Source organism: Aspergillus affinis, assembly GCF_023601865.1.
Source record: "Aspergillus affinis strain CMG 70 chromosome Unknown NODE_17_length_398122_cov_92_786867, whole genome shotgun sequence".
In the NCBI taxonomy this organism is placed as follows: Eukaryota; Fungi; Ascomycota; class Eurotiomycetes; order Eurotiales; family Aspergillaceae; genus Aspergillus; species Aspergillus affinis.
The window spans coordinates 19398-35426 of NW_026515798.1; the positions used below are offsets into that span (position 1 = coordinate 19398).

Here is a 16029-nt window from a genome sequence, read left to right on the forward strand (position 1 = left end):
GGATTTGCTAGTACTAGGGCCCAAGGACGGCAGAAGCAGCAGAGTCGATTAGACGAACGAACAAACGAATTTGGGAATTCAAAGAAATTCAATTAAATCTTTTATTTATTTTCTTTTCTTCTGTTGTAATTCAGATGGAAAAATACATGAACCAGCGACCAATGCAGGACGAAGACCTTCAGAACGGGCGAGGGCGAGGGAAAGAGGGGCGAAAAGCACTGCCAGCTGGGTGGGACATGAAAGTTTGCCGACTGATGTTTTCTCTCTCTCTTTTTTAATTTTTAATTTTTAATTTTTGGTTGCACTTTTCGGCTCAACACTCAGCGGCGTGTAGATCTGGATTTCCGGTGGGATCGTGTGTGGCCTTTACCGGGTTCTGGTATGTATGTATGTAACTCGTTGTATTGGCCTTTGCTTGTCTGGCAAAGCATTCTGGAATTGAATTGGAGTCAATGCATTCGTTAGCCTCAAGCCATATTGCAATCTCAGCTACGAAGTAGAAATCATTCAACGGGTCTAGCCTATAGTCTCTACTCCGTACAGACTACAGACTGGCTAGTGTACACCGTATGTATCCAATGCTATCATCCGCTGCCTGAAGCCTCCCAGGACTCCGGAGTAGTCGGGCCAATTCTGATTCAAAGACCCAGGTCAATACGCAGATCGGCAGTGATGATGGCATTGTTCGTACTCTGTACTGACTCTGAGTAAGTAAGTACAGTGAAATCAGCAGGTATGCGAGGCCGGTATTTTAATTTGGTCGAACAAATTAAACCAGGCGAACCTGACATGATTCTTATTTCTCCCCACCTGCACTAACCACGTAGGAGTTGTTCATTGATCATTCAAAAGCAAGTCGTGAGCCCCTTCGGATATGATCTGTCGAGGCGTCGACTTAAGAAATTCTCATAGAACAACCTTAAATGCGCTCCTGGTCTTTCAGACACAATATCCCCCCGGCTTTCAGATACACCGTGGTGACTGACCCTACGCTATAACTACGGTGTACTCGACGAGGTCTCCAAAGACTCAATCATCCCTGCACCCACCGATGTGGTTTTAATAAAGATCTCTCGACTTGATGTAGGGGGCCTCTGAGACACTGAGATAGCATGTTGTGTAAGTGTATCCAGCCCTGTCGCCAAAAGCAAGGGGAGGGAAAGGGCAAACTATGGTTCCTGGTGACGCTACCAACCACGAACAATACGGTGTACATGGGTCGGAGGAACTGGACTACACAGTAATAATAATAACTGCTCCGTAATACTACTCAGGAGCTAGGGTGATGCGCACATGCAGCAGCAGAGGGTGATGTCGAGGCTTAAGACTCGCGACTCTCTGTTTCGTCTTTCATTATTACCCCTACACATACAAACGAAGAAACAGAGAAGCAAAGATAAAATGCCCCCTCCCTTAGGAACATTCTTCTCAAGACTTTTTTTTTTTCTCTCCGCCATTCAGACTGTGACTCGTCGAGTCCCAATTCGTGACCATGGGTCCTATCGTCATAACTGTGGCCGTGTCTCCGCCCGTCGCTGCCAATGCGCGAAGGTCATTCGATGATCCCTTTCCATTTGCGGGCACGCCAGTCAACATTGTTTCTTTGGATCGCCCCGTCTTGCTCAGCCGGGCAAAAACAGCTCCAGGCGTCTAAGACCGCTCGAAACAGGACGATTTCAAGGAAGAGCTGGAGGGAAGGGAGCTGAGAGGACGGGCCACAAAAAAAGAAAAGAAAAAAAAAGTCAACCCAATTGCTCCACCGAATACTCCGTATGTGCCAGAACCATGGGATCGTGGATCTCTCTCGAGGCAGGGAAAGAAAAGAACAAAAAATTCGAGACGCAGCAAGGGCTCATGTTGTTTCATTAATAATTCACGCAGGTTCTTTCATGCATGAGAGGCCCACGGTATTAATACCTTCAGTTACTACCTCATACCCACCTGATACCAGATCAGAGCCGTTCGAGCTGGGATGGGGGAATTTAGGGTTAATAATAGCAAACACGGGGTGGTCCAAGCTGCTCTCTAGCAAGTTAGTGCCATCGGTGGTTTGAGATATTAAGGGTTTGTTCGGACAGCCCTAAGAAACATGGGAAGGCCATCTCTCGCCAGACGGAGGTGTATTCATAGGGAAGAGGCCAGAAAACCCGCCCATAACTCACCAAGTAGGGGGGGGCGAGAATTAGCAAGCCGGAGCAAGAAGTAACAGGCTAACAGCCCTTAAGAAAGGCCGACGAAGCTAAAGGCCAACTCCACCAAACCAGAGCCATGGAAAGCTGGCCAGCTGCCCAGTCTCATTGGCTGGATGGAGTCGACCGGCGCCCGTAATTTTGATTGCGGTCGATTGGGGCAGGAAAGGAAGGAAATAATTGTACCTGAAAGTGAGGCCTTCAGTGTCGTGGGGATCCTCCGCCGCTCGGAAAGGCAGGATGTCTGGTATTTGCAATTCGACTCGGTATTTGCTGTTTGTCATTCTTACCACCGAGGATTCCCCCAGACATTACGCGTACGCGACGCGATCTTCCTTCACTTACGGAGTGCTTCCAAGACTACAGTCTCCATGCAGCTGTAGGCCTGCTATAAGCAAAGAGCACCCATCGATACCTCCAATGAGCATGAGCATGAGCCTGGATCATGACAATCTCGATTCTGTAAGCCGGGGGTTGGACAACTCGACCTTTCCTGTTTCTTTCCCTTGCATCATCGATGAGAGGGGAAGGGAAAGCCGATGACTGGTTCTGGCAGATACCTGCACATGCTTGTCGACCAAGACTGGTTCCGACATACATCTCCGTCTGTCTGTCGGTCGGTCTGTATGTATGTTCCTGAGCTAGGGCTCGTCCCTTGCAGATGCCCATTCAATTCGAATGCTCTGTCTGTCTGTATGTCTTCCCTCCGCCATTCTGATCGTTCATCCCTTGGTGGATGGAATTGTCATGAATTTCTTACTGTAAGCAAGTAAGTAAAGAGTCAGTGCAGAGTAGGTTTCCTTTGATGGACCTTGGAACCATGGAACCGCCTCTGCCCAACAACACCCAACAACACCCAACAACCCTGATTATTCTTCCGCCTTATTCCAGTCCCAACCTTTCAGCGTTGCGGTACCGATTCTTCGGTGTATGTACTATGTAGTGTGTATACGCAGTAGAAAATAGTAATTCAAGTAAACTAGAACAATCACAAGGAATCAATAAAAAATTGACCACTCAAAAATCCCAGAACCCAGGATCCCAAGAAAGAAAGAACGATCCAACACGATCCGCCCGACTCCAAAACCTCGCCTTTTTTTTTTTCATTTTTGCCATGTGGTTCGAGCAAGATCTCGTTTCTAACCGGCCATTTCCGTTCTTTGGGTTCGCCTGTCCACGATCCACCTTTCTTCTTGTGTAAGCACTAATTAACCCTGGCTTTTCTTTTGGTTCCCCACTCATTCAGCTGGAGGCAGGTTTTGGTTTGGGCGAAATAAAAAAAATTTCTTCCTTTTGTTCTTTCGTTTTCTTTCTGGTTCGTGTTAAAGAAAGAAAATAAGAGAATTGCGCGGTTCGTGCCACTCACTACCTTGGTGTCTTTCATATCTTATGAAATTATTTCGGTGTGGTGTATACCGATATGTAGGTAAATGCCTCAGGATTCAGGATTCAGGTTATGAGTGGATTAGTCATTAGTGGCAACGACAACCAACTGAACCAACCAAAGAAAGTAACTTACTCCGTGGTTTACAGTATACAAGTCCCTTCCTACCATACCATCATCCCAAAACATACATACAAATCCCATACATTCGAAAAGCTCAAAGGCCAAAAATCATATCTGACAACCCCCATCCTCTCCATCAACCTCATCCCCCATAGCCATATTCTCATCACAGAACTCACCCGCTCTCCCCAACTCATCCCCTAGCAACTGGATCGTCTTCTCGTAGACCCGAGCCGTCTCCATCTCCCAGCGTCCGGGAGCATCAGCATAGACATTAGAATCAGAATTAGAACCGTCCCTCGTCCCGTAGACACCCTCCATCTCCAACTCATCGTCATCATCGTCGCTCTCATCCTCATCAGCCAACTCATCGACCGTCTCACGCGCCTCGACAACTGTCACGCGACACGTCTCGGCAATACTCTTGATGCGGACCTTCTCGGTCATAGATACGACGTTCCGGTGCGTCTCGAATCCAGAAAGCGGGACGCCGGAGTCGGCATCTTCGCCTGTGAGGAGCGAGGCGAAGACCGTGTCTAGTTTCTTGAGAAGCCGGAAGGTGGGCTTCGAATTGAAGGGGTAGTCCGGGAGAGAGCTGTTTACTAGGACTGCGAGGGAGATGAGGTATGGGATTTGGAGGGTTGCTGTGGGGGAGGAAGTATGGTCAGGGGTGTTCTTCTTTTTGGGTCTTGTTTCTGTTTCTGGGGTTGGATGAAGGACAGGGAGGAGGAGTAAGTCATGTAAGAAGTGGGAGTTTAGACACGATCATCCCATATACATGACCCAGCTTTAGGTAGGTAGGTACATAGCCCACCGACTATTAAAAAAGAAAAGATGAAAGGATCAAACATACGAGTTCCACTAACCCAAAGCACATCGACCAAACCCTCGATGCCTTTGGCAACTTCCTGAAAACTCTCGTAGCCTCGCTCTGACTGAACAGAGGCAGGCTGAGAGGGATCTTCGTAGGCGCTGCTGAACTTCTTAGCATGGCGCCGATTGATGGTCAAGATGACCCGGTCAACGTGGTTGATGACGGTCGTTTCCTTGGTGGATCCTGGCCGCAAGGGGTGCGATCTCTGCTTAGGCAGGATGGACGGCGTGGCGGTGGATGATGAAGGCGCGGGAGATGGTAGAGAAGGCTGCATGAATCCCCCTGCTGTGCTGGGGATATCGGAGGTTGAAGCCATTCGATGTAAGTTGTATCCCTGTATCTCGTAGTGATCCCGAGGTGGGGTTGGTTGCCAACAGTTTGATGTTCGCCCGGATGGAATGGATACAGCTATGTTTTCAGTTGAGACAATCGTTCACGCCAGCTGAGCTTTCGGAAATATGATCTTGTTCATCAACATGATCAGGATGGCGGACGGGTGATTGAAGATGTCATGCCAAGCCTGGATGGCCCGTGCGTCGAGCCCACAAAGAGTGCATTGCATGACTTGCATGAGACCAGAACATCGCCAGCTATGGATCTTGCTGGGCTCAAAGCAGAATCAGTACTTTAGAAGATACGATGGAATACGACGATACGATAGGATTATTCTGAATTTACACTGAGCCGCCAGGCTCATAGCATTCGGATTCATATGTTCTATATGTCTAAGCAAAGAAAGAGTTGTACCTAGCCAGAAGTCTATCGTTAGCATGAATCATACTAGTCCGGGCGGAAGATCAGAAGTAGAGTATGCTTGGTTTCAGAAGGTGAGAAGATATGTTTGTTACGCTGGTTTTTGCAGGCATGGCATGACATCGCATTGGAGTCTTGCTACTCTGGCCCCAGCGGACTCATCATTGCAAGCGAGTGAAACATGAGGCAAAATAAAACGATGGAAAAACTTACATGACCCATTGATGCAAATAAAACCCGCAGAACTTTTGGTCTAAATCCCTGAAACGCCTCGCTAAACGAATCGACGCCGATATGAGAGACCGCATTACTCCGGCTAGACATTGATTAGCAATTTTGATTCATGAGAGAAGCAATTTTCGGGCGCAGAAAAACTCACCCTGATCTTCCCCTTGCGCCTCTTCAAATCGTCCAGCTTCTTCTTGTCCTGGTCGAACTTCCTGAGAAGGTGTTGCTGTCGTTCCTTTCTCTTCTCGCGCGACTGGAACCGGTAGAAATCCTCCAGACCCTGGTTCTTCTGCTTCTGCTTCTCCACCAGCGCCTTGGCCTCCTCCTCGTGCGCCGTCGACGTGAGCTTCGGCCCACTGGTGACGGTAATGAACCCATCGTCGTCGGGCTCCTGGGCCCTGCGCGCCTCGTCCCGCTTCCGTATCTCCGCCACGTGCTCGAACAAAGTCATGAAATCGTTGACCGTGCGCAGCAACTCCGCGCGCGACGGGAACCGCGCCTCCTGATGGTGCAAGTACCGGGGGAGGCCAAGGGCAGGCAAACGGTCCTCAATACCATCGCCCCAAACGACCAGGGCAGACTCCTTCTTCCGGTTCTTGGACGCCTTCTTGGCCGCCTTCACGCTGGCCTCCATGCTCGGCTTATCGGCGAAGACGACGACGGCGTGCGCGCCGCTCTTCTGGAGCTGACGGTCCCACGTAGAGGGGAGCTCGATGTCATCCAGCTGGTTCTGGAGCTCGTCGGCCGTGACGCGCTTGCGTTTCTTGTTCTTCGACACGTTCCCCTGCGCGGCGACTTGCATGCTGCCGCCGGTTTTCTTCGTCGGGACGGATTCGAATTCGACTCGTTCCACGCGGCCGGCGGAGAGCTGGGTGCCGAAGAGGTGGCGCAGGTGGAGCTCTGTCGTGTCGATGGGAAGGTTGACCACGAAGAGCGAGCGAGGGGTGTCCTGGTCGGGGATTCGTGGTTCATGAGGCCGGAGGTAGAGGTAATGCGTGGCAGGGTCTGCAGATGGGGATTCGGGGAGTTGGACCGGGAGGACGGTGTAGCCTGCGATTTCCTGGGATTCTTTTTTCATTTTGCCGGTAGGATAGTAGGAAAAACTATGTCGTAGATTGGGGTCGTCCGCAATTTCAGATAATTGCAAAATGTAGAGGTAAGAGGAAAGGTTAGGCGGCGTAGGAGAAAAAAAATATATTAGAGATTGGCGCGGGAATTTTTATTTGAGCTCGGAAGGCGGAGAAGATCTGCCATCTTAAGACTCTCGAACTAAAATCGAACTAGATACTCGACAACAGATAACAGAAAACAACAACACATAACTTGGAAATCGACATGCTGTCGTTAGCATGAATTTAAAACAAACTATTAACTTTGCTGTCTCATGAGATGCTTTCAAGCATGAGTTTTCTTTTCTTCCGCCCTCATTATTTGTATCATTTCCGACATCATTGAACTATATTTTATCAGGATCGTTGATTCCCCCGTTGGTAATGACATATGTCGCCTCGCGTTCAGGACAATCTGTTACCAGTCAGATTAGAATAAATCACGGTGAGAGGGATGCAAACCTGGAGAGTCCTGAATCTTAGCGACCCGTTCCTCTCCACGACCTTTGCGAAGAAGTACCCGAGTCGTGGAGGCATGTGCTAGAACATGTCCACCAACGGGTTTACGACCGTCTGCTCCGGCGAAGAGAGCACTTGCGCCAGGGTCACTCTGCACCTGATTTGTCTTCCGAGAAGCTTAGACACTCTATCATTAGACGGGAGGAGGACATACTGACCATCAAAACACAAACATTGAACTCTAGATCCAAAATCCACGTTAGAGCATACGAGACACCAAAGGAGAAAACGAACGAGATCCATACCCTCAGCTATATGAGCAAGTTTCATCAAGAACTGGTTCAGCTTCTGTTGGCGATCTGCCAGCTCACCGCGTCCACAATAATCTACGCGGAAGCAGTTCATGATACTGTCAATGATCAAGAGTCGATACTCCCCAGCAGCAAACTCCTTGCTCAGGGTGTTCAGTAGCTCCAATTGATGTTCACTGTTCAGGGCTCGCGCATAGGCAATATTCTCCTGGGTGGAATCCGGGTCGACGCCGAAGCGCTCTGCGATCTGCGCAATACGCTCTGGTCTAAATGTGCCTTCAGTGTCGATGTAGGCGACCTTGCCATCTGCGCCGCCCATCTCCTTGGGTAGCTGTGCCACCACAGACATGGTATGAGACAATTGGGTCTTTCCGCAGCGAAACTCCCCGTAGACTTCGCTGATACTCATGCTCTGGAAGCCACTAGAGTTTGTGATGGTTAGGAGCATAGCCAGCGCAAGGATACTAGACTTTCACACCCTCCTAGGATCGAGTCGAACTGTTTACTTCCCGTCGAGATCTTCACCACCCTTTTCCGCTGATGACATAGTTCCATGGCGGTGATGAAGCCGGAGGCAGAGGGCTGGATGGAACAGTCAGCGTGGTGCAGATATTCGTTGTCTGGGAGAATGGCATACCAAGCATTTGTGAATCGCATCTTTGATCTTTTCGACCTTCACTTCACTGAATCCTTTGATCTTTAACAAGGTCTTCCGGGTAGCCCCATGGACGGACTGAATCAGACAGTTAGTGACTATGGTAAAGACTCAGCGGAAAGGGATGGTGTACCGCCACAGTATAGAAACCATTTGCCTTTAGCTTCGTGATGTCGGCAACACCGATTCCTGACACCTTGTAAGCCTTTGCTGTGCAGTGAGGGGAGAGGTGCAGACCATGGGCTTGAATTGAATCGATATCTACGATGAACACCTATTGGAAATCAAATTAGACGATGGGATTGGGAGAGGCATGTGCTTTGAACATGAGAAGGTTGACCGTACATCGTCATCGAACTCGTCGCTTGAGTTAGACTCAGGCATGGTGTGCTTTTTGATGAATGACCAATGACTGAGAGAAATTGATGATGCTTGGATTCATATCCGAAGACAGCGAAGGATTGGCCGGTCAAGGTGGATGGGGATGGGGAGGGAGAGGAAGAGGAGATGGGCCAGCATCACGGGATTCAAGACAAACCAGGCAACATCACTCAGACTCGACATACCTTCTTACGCAGGAGCAAAGGCATCGATGTCTGGCAAAGATACATTCTCAGCTCAGCTCTCTACCTAGATCTTTGCCACTTCCTAGTTTGAAATAGGCGCCTTCCGACACAGTTTGTTTGTTTGAATTTGAGATTTTTTGCTTCCCATTCGACGAATATAAGGAGAATATAGTACGAAAAGATGAGGAGATGGCCACCGCGCCAGGTACCATTCTTCACTCGCTCACGATCCTCAGCACAAACAAACCCATCCGTACTACCTTGAAGCCTTCTTCCCATGCATATCCACGCCGCTTGCTTCAGTCCACCTATGTCTCTCCTGCGCTCAATTAACCCGTCGCATCGCCTCGTCTCCTTTTCTTGCCGCACCTTTTATTCAAATGAGAGAGATACCCGAGGAGATCAAATAGACGCCAATCATAAGAACCTGAGCCGTGTATAGGATCCAAGCCGTAAAAGGAACCTTAGACATCGTGAAACTTTTTGTTCGTCGTATACATAATAGGAAAAGAAAAAGGCCGGTGCCGAAACCTGAAACATTGGGGGGTGTAATATATGCAAAGGAAGAAACATGGGAGAAGAAGAATTCAAGACCGAGGTCGGCAGACCTGAATACAGAAAGAAACTATGATGGAGAGGAAAAAACAAAAGGAAAACCATGCTTCCTTGAAAGTATGCGTAAAACCAATCAAGGTGAAGAAAGAGGATAGGCATCTAGGAGGGCCGTTTATGCAACGGCAGTGGGGGCGGCGGCCGCAACGGGAGCGGCCTCTGCGGCCTCAACGGCAGCAGCAGCAGGAGCGGCCTGAGCAACGGGGGCGGCGTCAGCATCCGCAGGCTGAGCAGAGGCCTCGTTGTTGGGGCAATCCCGAGAGATGTGGCCGGCCTGAGCGCACTTGTAGCAAACCTTGCCAGCAGAGCTCAAGGGACCGCCGTTGGGAGCAGTGCATTCACGGGAGATGTGGCCCTGCAAGAGAGTGAGCAAACCAGAACTTCTTATTGTCTCAGCGTGGGTGACAAGCATAAAAAACACTTACAAGCTTGCCGCAAGCGTAGCACTTCATGGCCTGAGCCTGGCAGTCACGAGCGAAGTGGTTGGGACCACCGCACTTGTAGCAAGTGGCGGCGCGAGGGTAACCGCCGTATCCACCGCGGAAACCACCGTTGAAACCACCACGGGGAGCACCAACACCACGGCCGGCAGGGGCACCGGCACCGGAAGCGGGGGCAGGGCAGTTGCGCTACAAGACAACCCGAATTAGACCAATTGAACAAGACACGGAGTAGAGCATGAGGGTAGAGGCATACGGCAAGGTGGCCCGGCTGGCTGCAGTTGTAGCAACGGCCGTTAGCACCGTTCAAACGGAGCGTAGGGCAGTCGGCCTGGACGTGACCGAGACCCTGGCAGTTGTAGCATTGCTTGGCTAGACAAACAGATCAATATCCGTGCACAGCTCGATGCAACGAGAAGAGAGCGCTTACTCTCGGTGGTACGAGGGCGCGGGCAGCTGCTGGATTCGTGTCCTAGATCGAGGAATTAGACGATTCGGTCGAGGTCGTCGGTGGCACATATGGCAACATACCAGGCTGCTTGCCTGTTCACCCGTCTAACTGTCAGCCATATGGAAACCAATTGCAAGGGAAGCAGCGGGGTAGCGGGTTGTTTCACGCACAGTTGTAGCAGAGACGCTCGGACGAAGAGCAGACCTCTACGTCACCCGATTAGTACATTATTCGCGGCAGTCGAATCCATTCGTCTTTTGCCAAACCAACTAACCAGCGTAGTGGCCAATGTTGCCACACTTGTAGCAAGCACGTCGAGACAACAACATTTTGTCGGTATGATAAGCTGCAAAAGAGAGAAGAGCGTCTGTCAGTCACTCGAGTCCAAGCCATTTTTGTAATGCGACTTTAGCCGCTCGCAGCATTCTTTCGCATCGTCACATGAAGGTATAAATTGACTCGTCGGAGGCATTCAAGCCGGAGGCAGTTGCTTTGCGAGTCGGATATATATTTTTTTAACGGCAAGACAAACGGCGCCCGCAAAAAATACAAATGGAGAAAAGAAAGGACGATCGGTCGAGAATAGCAGCAAAACGCAGCGAATGCGAGAAAGAATCGGAGTTGCGCGCAATGCGCAGCAGAAGGAGCAAACGAGAGCCAAAGTCACGGGATTGACGGTCGACGAGAGACTCACACTTCTTTTTAGATCAACAACAAGCTTCAGATCACCTTGACAAGAATACTTTTCCGACAGTCAGCTTGAGAACCTTGGAGGAGCAACGCTTTCGACAGCCCACTCTCTCGACTCGGAAAAGGTGGGCTGACAAAGACAAGCGACCAACGAACGAACTAAGAGGAGGGCAAAAAAAAAAGAATATAGTATAATAATTTGGGCACCACACAAATCGCTCGAAAGGAAGAAAACTTACAGCAACACTCCTCACACAACACTCCAATTCCTCCGGGCCTCAGAGCAAGATGCGATATGCGATATGAAAGAGCTATGGATGGTTTCAACGTTCCAGAGAAAAAGCGGTTGCCCACAAAACGACGTAAGAAATAATCGACCGGAACAAGCGACGAGGCCGAATAGGGAAAGGCGGGAGGGGAATCCATGGAAAGCGTTTTTCTTACTGTTACTCCGGAGTACTCCCTGGTATCTCCCTACACTCCTACACAGGCAAGGTACACCCTGCTACCTCCCCTTTTGAACACCCAGAGTCCTATACGATTTGTCCCTGAGAGAACACAATCCCCTCACCCTCACGGTTTTTCCACGCCGCCCACCGTTTCCAACCGGTTTAGCTTCCGAACCGTCCCGTATTGCGTACATGGTTGAAAAACCCCCGGAATGATTGGCACGGGACGCACGGCCTGAGGCACACGTTCCGAGGATTGACCTGGCAGCTGAGTCATCCACATGACGAGTTCCTCCCCTGCTGGAGACTTGCAGACGATGATGTACTTCATTCATGCATATATTACTAGATCGAGGCTCATGACAGTGATCCCACTAAACAATTTATGTTCATTCCGGCTTCCCCATTTATTCTTCCTTCTCAATCACCGCCGGGGCCTTGATTTCACGGCCCTTCAGGAACTCGAGTCCCTCGCCGCCCTGTGTCATTCCGTCAACGTTAGCAAGGGAAAATATCAGATGTAAAAGGGTAGTGAGGAGCTTACGTAGCTGATCAACGGGGACACCTCAACGCCAACCGACTCGTCCTCGGTGACCACAACACCGCCGGCCTGCTCGATCCATCGCTGTCCCTGCTTCATGATGTCCCGCTTGCTGGTGTCCTGGTCGTCCTCACCGGTACCCTTGGCGTTCTTCAAGGGCGAGAACTCGTCCTCGCGGCGCACCTCGATGGAGGCGAACTTGTCCAGAGGGGTCAAGGGGAAGACGTCAAAGACGAACTGCTCCAGCTTGACTCCGTTGGGCTTCTCGGGCTTGAAGGCCTCACCGGTCTCGGCCAGGATGCAGGGGATCTTCTTGCGGGCAACGTGGTGGGGCAGCTTGTGCGCCCAGGTCTCGATCGAGTCGAAGAATCGGAAGGAGTAGTAGTGGTTGACAATGTTGGCAGCACGGAACTTCAGGACGTCGGGCTGCTTGGGGTCCTTGGCCTCAGCAGTCTCCTGGTCGATCTCCGAGTATTCCACCACGTCGGGCTTGCCGTTCTTCTGCAGGATCAATCCCACCGACTCGGTGGAGTTACGCTTGCGGACAACCTTGGTGGCAATGTCGACGTCCTTCGAGGCGGCAAATCCAATGAACACGGGGTCGGCAACCTTGACCAGGCAGTTGTCGACACAGTAGGTGTGGATGTGCTGGATACCCCGCTTGCGCATGTCTTCTCTCACGCCGGAGGTGAGGAGGGCCTGGTAGATTCCACCGTTTCCGTCGGGGGCCACAGCAACCTACAGAATGTTCCGCAGCGGTCAGACTTCCGATTCTCACGATATGTAAATGTATAAAAGGCCGAGGGGCCACGTACCTTAGACTTGGATTCCATCAAGATCTTGCCCTCGTTGGAAATGCAGGGCAGAACGCCCTGCTCGAAGATGACTACGTTGCTCGAGCTCAGACCAAAGTAATTGTTCTTCTGGAAGAACTCCTCCGTAGGCTTGCGGGTAGGTCCACTGGTCATCACGTACCAAGGGATCACGGCCTCCTTGCCGGAAACCTTCTGGGCCAGCTGCTGGAGCTTGGCAATCCTCTCCGCCTGGATCTGGAAGAGGGACTTCTGGCTGGGCAGCTCGATGTTGAAGCAGCCCTTGGGGGCAGAGCTTCCCAGGCGAGTACCCTGGCCACCGGCCATCAGGACGACGGCAACCTTGTTTCCTGCAACGAGCTGCAGACCTTCATCATACCACTGCTGAATATCCTTGGGGTCGGAGTCGAGGATCGAGGCCGTGGCCACGTCGGGCAGGGGTTCGAGGGAAACGGGTCCCTCCTGAGATTTGGCGGGGTTCAGAGCCTTGTCGGCCAGCTCGTTGATGCGGGTGGGGTTGAAGTTGTTTAGCTGGTGGAAGAGCTGAGTCTTCTCGGCGGGCTGCAGTTCGCCGACGAAGGAAAACAGGTGCCCTTGTCCGGCGTCGGTGTAATTCTTCTGTAGTTGCGAGAATTCTTCGTCGGAAGGCTGACGAGGGGCATCCTGGTGGCCCGAGAATTTGTCCACCAGGTTGGAGACGGTCTCTTTGATAGCAGCAGCCATGATGAGGGGGAGGGGTTGTTTTATTTATTTACGAAAGACAAGAGTCAGGTATCTGTAATAAATAATCACAACAAGAAATGGAGGGGAGGAAGGGAGGAGAGGGAGGAGAGAAAGAAGAGACAGGAGGAAGAGGAGAGGATTAGGATTTAAGAATGAAAGAAAAACAAGGGAGGAAGACAGGAGGAGGGGGAGGAAGGAGGGGGGCTTTTAATGGGACGCGGGGTGAAGCTGAAGCTTAGGTTTCCAGTGTCCCCTGACCGCCACCAGAGAGCAATTTGTTCTTTTCTTTGCGCTTCTGCGTGTCTAGTGTCTGGTTTCTGATTCAGACCATCTAATAATATTATGATCAGTCTCTATTCTTAGGGACTGGCTTCCATGGACAGCCACCATTCAGATGCGACCGGCCAATCACGCCCACCACGGCGGGGTGCGCCGTCGAGCAGCGTCGTGGGGCCGGTTTCACCGACTCTCGCTAGTGTGCTTCCAAAGCTTCCGATTATTGATTGATTCGATTTATTATTATCGCTGGTGCCCCCTACTCAGTATATGCTGGATAGACTCAACGACGCTCACGTTGCCGGTATCGATCGTCACTCCGACCGTCTCGTCCGCGCCGCTCGCGGTCGTTGTATCGATCCCGATTCTTCTCCCGCGGGGGACTTCGGCTGTATGATCGATCTCGGTACCGATCTCGATTGGAACCGCGCCGCGGGCTTCGGCTGGGTCTCCGCTCACGATACGAGCTCCCCCTTGGAGGACTCCGGCTGCTGCGTCGTTCGCGAGAGTTTGACCGTCGCGTGTTCTCGCGCTTATCAAATACCATGGAATAATCATCCCGTTGACGAGGGTTGTTTTCGGACGTCCGGTACTGACGCTTTTTCTCCAGGCCAGCTACGCCTCCAAATCCACCCCGTTGACCACTGCGCTTGGAAATCGTAGCGTTCCGCCAGCTGTCGGATAGTTTTGACACCTGTAAATTATGATGAGTGACTCGGTCAGAGAGAAGGCGAAGACTGTCTACTCACACTTTGAGAGAAATCTACGTGGATGCGATGATCGTCGATCAAGACGCCTTGCATCTTGAAGTAGGCTTGTTCGCAATCCTTCTGGTGCTCAAACTCAATGAAGGCATATTGTAGACTGTCCCCTGTACGTTTATCTCGGATAACCTCGCATGAGAGGATGCGACCAAAGCGACTAAAGATCAAGTTAAGATCCTCATCTGGCCCGGTTTGTTAGCGTTTAGCACCAGCCGATTCGATGGGGAGCAGCAAAAAAAAAAAAAAAAAAAGAAAAGAAAAGAAAAGAAAGTGGTACCTTGCGTGACGGGATTCAACTTGCAGACAAACAAGACGTTCTCTGGCGGTTTAACCTCGGCAAATGGAAGATCCCCAACCATTTCCAACGTGAGCGCCTGAGCTCTTGCCTCGCGCTCTCGGCGAAGCGTTTCCATGGACTCTTCGTCCATGTTGTCATCCAGATCCTCATCGTCGGCAATCCGCACAGTCGCCAGCTGTGCCTTCGACGGTACAGGGCTGTTCGGCGGCTCCGTCAGGCCCTGCGGGTCGTCGAAGGGATCGTCTAGGACGACGGTATGGCGAATCCGAATGTCTTTCAGTGGTCGTCCTCGATCATCGATGAAAGAATCATTGACCTTTTCGAGGACGTCGAACCCCTCCACCACTTTTCCAAACGGCACCGCTTTGCCGTCCAGGTAGTCCAAATTGTCTCCTAGCGTCACGATGAACTGACTCGCAGCGAGGCGTAGATCGTCGTCGTGCGGCGACGGCACCGTGGCCATACTGACCGTTCCGCGTTCGTCATGTTTCAACTTCGGGGGGATCTCGAGGGGGAAGGTTCTTTTCGGCGGGCCTTCCAGAAGGCCCCAAATCGACGAGCCGCCGTCGCTTTCGGGGGATTCGGGGCCGATGGGATCTCCGGTCTGGAATGTAAAGCCTTTTTGCACGCTGTGAACGGGCGAGAAATTATAGTACTTGACTTTACATAGCTTCAGGAAGCTAGAGCGAGAAAATGTGAAAGGCTTTAGTTTCGGGTTCAGCTACTCCACATTGCATACGCACCACGGCCATGGTGGTTTTACAGTAAACGACGGAGTGTACCTACTTTTCACATGGTTTCGGGGACTCATCGACCAAGAGATCAATGACAATGTCCCCGAGAGAAGTTTCGAGTAGGACGCTCATGGCGCTCTGCGCGTGCGATGCGACGACCAACGGTGCGCGAGTAGAGAGGGGAATAAAGAAGGAGGGAATCCGACAGGTCAAGAAACCTGAAATTGACCAGGGGAAGGCAGATCGAATCAATTAATTTAGGAGGGAAAAAATAAAGAAAGAAAAGAATATTAAAAAGGTCTGAGTTGAGTGGAGCAATTCACGAGCTGCAGGATTGGGGGGAAGGAAAGACTGAAAGAGAGAAAGCAGCAATTAATTTGATGACGGCAAATTTAATAATCAGCAGGGCGGAATGGATTGACTTCCCCGTCAAACGCGTCGATCCTCCCTTTCCTTTTTCTCTTCCCCGGCTTTACTCTTTGCTGCTTTTCTTTTCTCTTCAATTCATGTCTTTTCTTTTCTAGGCTCTCCGCAGCTGGGAAACATCATACGATAATACATGAATTGATTTATCAACGTCTCCGCACC

The 16029-nt window shown here is 50.9% G+C and overlaps 6 protein-coding genes across 6 annotated transcripts; all 6 read right to left on the reverse strand.

Annotated features, from left to right (window-relative positions):
- Positions 1 to 3804: 3804 nt before the first annotated feature.
- Positions 3805 to 4886, reverse strand: KD926_003291 (general transcription factor IIH subunit TFB6 family; the record flags this gene model as incomplete). The annotated part of the gene is made up of 2 exons (XM_053097414.1): positions 3805 to 4340; positions 4550 to 4886. 2 exons carry the CDS (start codon positions 4884 to 4886, stop codon positions 3805 to 3807), a joined length of 873 nt encoding a protein of 290 aa, XP_052958502.1.
- Positions 4887 to 5630: 744 nt separating this feature from the next.
- KD926_003292 (putative ribosomal small subunit assembly protein) lies at positions 5631 to 6629 on the reverse strand (the record flags this gene model as incomplete). The annotated part of the gene is made up of 2 exons (XM_053097415.1): positions 5631 to 5639; positions 5703 to 6629. The coding sequence occupies 2 exons, from the start codon at positions 6627 to 6629 to the stop codon at positions 5631 to 5633; spliced, it is 936 nt and encodes a 311-aa protein (XP_052958503.1).
- A 378-nt stretch (positions 6630 to 7007) lies between these two features.
- KD926_003293 (recombinase DMC1) lies at positions 7008 to 8469 on the reverse strand (the record flags this gene model as incomplete). Its single annotated transcript, XM_053097416.1, has 8 exons — positions 7008 to 7075; positions 7123 to 7276; positions 7338 to 7360; positions 7425 to 7852; positions 7909 to 8012; positions 8068 to 8163; positions 8219 to 8359; positions 8431 to 8469. The coding sequence occupies 8 exons, from the start codon at positions 8467 to 8469 to the stop codon at positions 7008 to 7010; spliced, it is 1053 nt and encodes a 350-aa protein (XP_052958504.1).
- A 909-nt stretch (positions 8470 to 9378) lies between these two features.
- Positions 9379 to 10483, reverse strand: gisB (putative zinc knuckle nucleic acid binding protein; the record flags this gene model as incomplete). The annotated part of the gene is made up of 7 exons (XM_053097417.1): positions 9379 to 9618; positions 9689 to 9892; positions 9960 to 10075; positions 10134 to 10175; positions 10235 to 10246; positions 10325 to 10360; positions 10429 to 10483. The coding sequence occupies 7 exons, from the start codon at positions 10481 to 10483 to the stop codon at positions 9379 to 9381; spliced, it is 705 nt and encodes a 234-aa protein (XP_052958505.1).
- A 1217-nt stretch (positions 10484 to 11700) lies between these two features.
- On the reverse strand, positions 11701 to 13369 carry KD926_003295 (UDP-N-acetylglucosamine diphosphorylase; the record flags this gene model as incomplete). The annotated part of the gene is made up of 3 exons (XM_053097418.1): positions 11701 to 11772; positions 11838 to 12572; positions 12650 to 13369. 3 exons carry the CDS (start codon positions 13367 to 13369, stop codon positions 11701 to 11703), a joined length of 1527 nt encoding a protein of 508 aa, XP_052958506.1.
- A 359-nt stretch (positions 13370 to 13728) lies between these two features.
- Positions 13729 to 15573, reverse strand: KD926_003296 (PPIL4 family peptidylprolyl isomerase; the record flags this gene model as incomplete). The annotated part of the gene is made up of 6 exons (XM_053097420.1): positions 13729 to 13841; positions 13909 to 14136; positions 14213 to 14339; positions 14395 to 14591; positions 14687 to 15387; positions 15494 to 15573. 6 exons carry the CDS (start codon positions 15571 to 15573, stop codon positions 13729 to 13731), a joined length of 1446 nt encoding a protein of 481 aa, XP_052958507.1.
- Positions 15574 to 16029: the final 456 nt, after the last annotated feature.